The sequence below is a fragment of the Mandrillus leucophaeus genome, unplaced genomic scaffold (assembly GCF_000951045.1).
Source record: "Mandrillus leucophaeus isolate KB7577 unplaced genomic scaffold, Mleu.le_1.0 Scaffold288, whole genome shotgun sequence".
Lineage (NCBI taxonomy): Eukaryota > Metazoa > Chordata > Mammalia > Primates > Cercopithecidae > Mandrillus > Mandrillus leucophaeus.
Genome location: NW_012103009.1, coordinates 889,525 through 891,023, shown reverse-complemented (window position 1 = coordinate 891,023; position 1,499 = coordinate 889,525). Strand labels below are relative to the sequence as shown.

General features: G+C 67.8%; 1 protein-coding gene across 1 annotated transcript in view; it reads right to left on the bottom strand.

The window, feature by feature from the left end:
• Positions 1–1,499, bottom strand: part of TTLL8 (tubulin tyrosine ligase-like family member 8) — a 47,393-nt gene that overhangs the window by 2,934 nt on the left and 42,960 nt on the right. Inside the window, exons 14-15 of the mRNA XM_011985609.1 lie at positions 1,113–1,278; positions 758–815 (exon numbers count right to left, since the gene is read on the bottom strand). Of these exons, the coding sequence (XP_011840999.1) occupies positions 758–815; positions 1,113–1,278 (224 nt within the window). The remainder of the gene's footprint in view (positions 1–757; positions 816–1,112; positions 1,279–1,499) is intronic.

The following is a 1,499-nucleotide window of genomic DNA, read 5'->3' as shown; positions in this document are numbered from 1 at the left end:
GGAGTCAATAGCTGGGGAGCCTGGGAGTGTCTAGCCGGGGTGCTCTGCCTGGAATACCCACAGGACTCCCCAGGTGTGGAGGGCGGCACCACCCACAGGCTGGGAGAGGCCGTGGGCCTCACACTGTGGGCTCGGGTAGTCAGGAGGGAGCTTGGGAAGCAAGCTCTGGGGCTTGGTCCCAGGGAGGGAAGGCGGCCGGGACCTGCTGTGACCGTGAAGTCCTCCCTCCCTCCCACCAACCCCACTGCCCACCTCCCTGCATCCTGGACCAGCACCTCGACCCTGCCCCACCTGGCCTAGAGCCCTCCGTGGGCTGGAACTTATGCGGTCACTGCTGGGCAGAGTAAATGGGGCTGAGCCCGCCCCCTGCAGCAGCGTGCCTGTGGCCACGGCGCCCCGGAGAGAGTGGCCAGTGCCAGCCTCCATGCCACATCGTGGTCAGCAGCAGGCAGGCAGGTTTGGGGGTAGCCCAGGACGGGCCACTGTCATCCCCCATCCCAGGCCGACTGGGGTGTAAGACGGATACTCCAGCTGGGCCTTGCCCCTCAGCCTGGCCTCCAGCCCTCCTTATACCAGGGGACAATGGGGGCTGCTGTACTGTGGCAGGGGTGTCCCAGACGATGTCCATGGCCACGACCAGCAGGATCGTTGAGAAAGGACAAATGTCCCTTCCCCGTGGGCCCACTCACACCCAAACCTCTCTCCAGGTCTCTCTGGGACAGGCCCCCACCATGACACACCCATCACCTGAAGGCACCATCCCAGCGTGCCATGACGCAGGCAGGGGCTGCAGGTGGCCAGTAGTCGGTGACCTCCTGTGGGGACGGCCCACGGGATGTGGCTGGCGCTGGTCCCAAGGCCCAGGGAAGGACAGTGGGGCCAGCCTCTGTCCTCTGCCCCAGGCCCACGGCCACCCTCTCCAGTCTGAGGTCCCCTGTCTCTGAGGGCTGGGGGATTGGCCCTGCTCAGTATCCATGAAGAGCCAGGCCACCGACTCCTGGGCAGGCCCCAGCCACCGAGATCACCCACCGCAGCTGGACGAGGCCTGGGGTGGGGATGGGGTCCTTGCAAGTCTAGGTCCCCAGGGCAGCACGGCCACATGGCCCACTGACCATCCGTGCGCCCGGAAGCCCAACGGCGAAGGGCTCTGAGGGTCCAACCCCGAGGGCTCCCTCCGCGCCCGCGCTGGGCACCAGGTGGGAGGAAACGGGGTGCGGAGACCCTGGGCGGCGCCGAGACTCGTCGGACGAACGCGGGAAGGAACGAACCAGCGTCTGCCTGGGATCCGGGCTGGAGCTTTCCCCAGAGGGCTCCGAGGGGCCGGAGGGGCGCGGGGGTGCTGGGCACGGGGCTCCCAAGAAAAACACGGCGAGGACGCGGGTTCTCCACAACAGCGCTGTGTTCTCGGCCTCAGCTCCGCGCAGGTTTCCACAAAGACGCGCGTGGCTCCGGGTCGTTGTCCTGGTCCCCGCGCCGGTCCCGACTCACGGGGTCCGCGG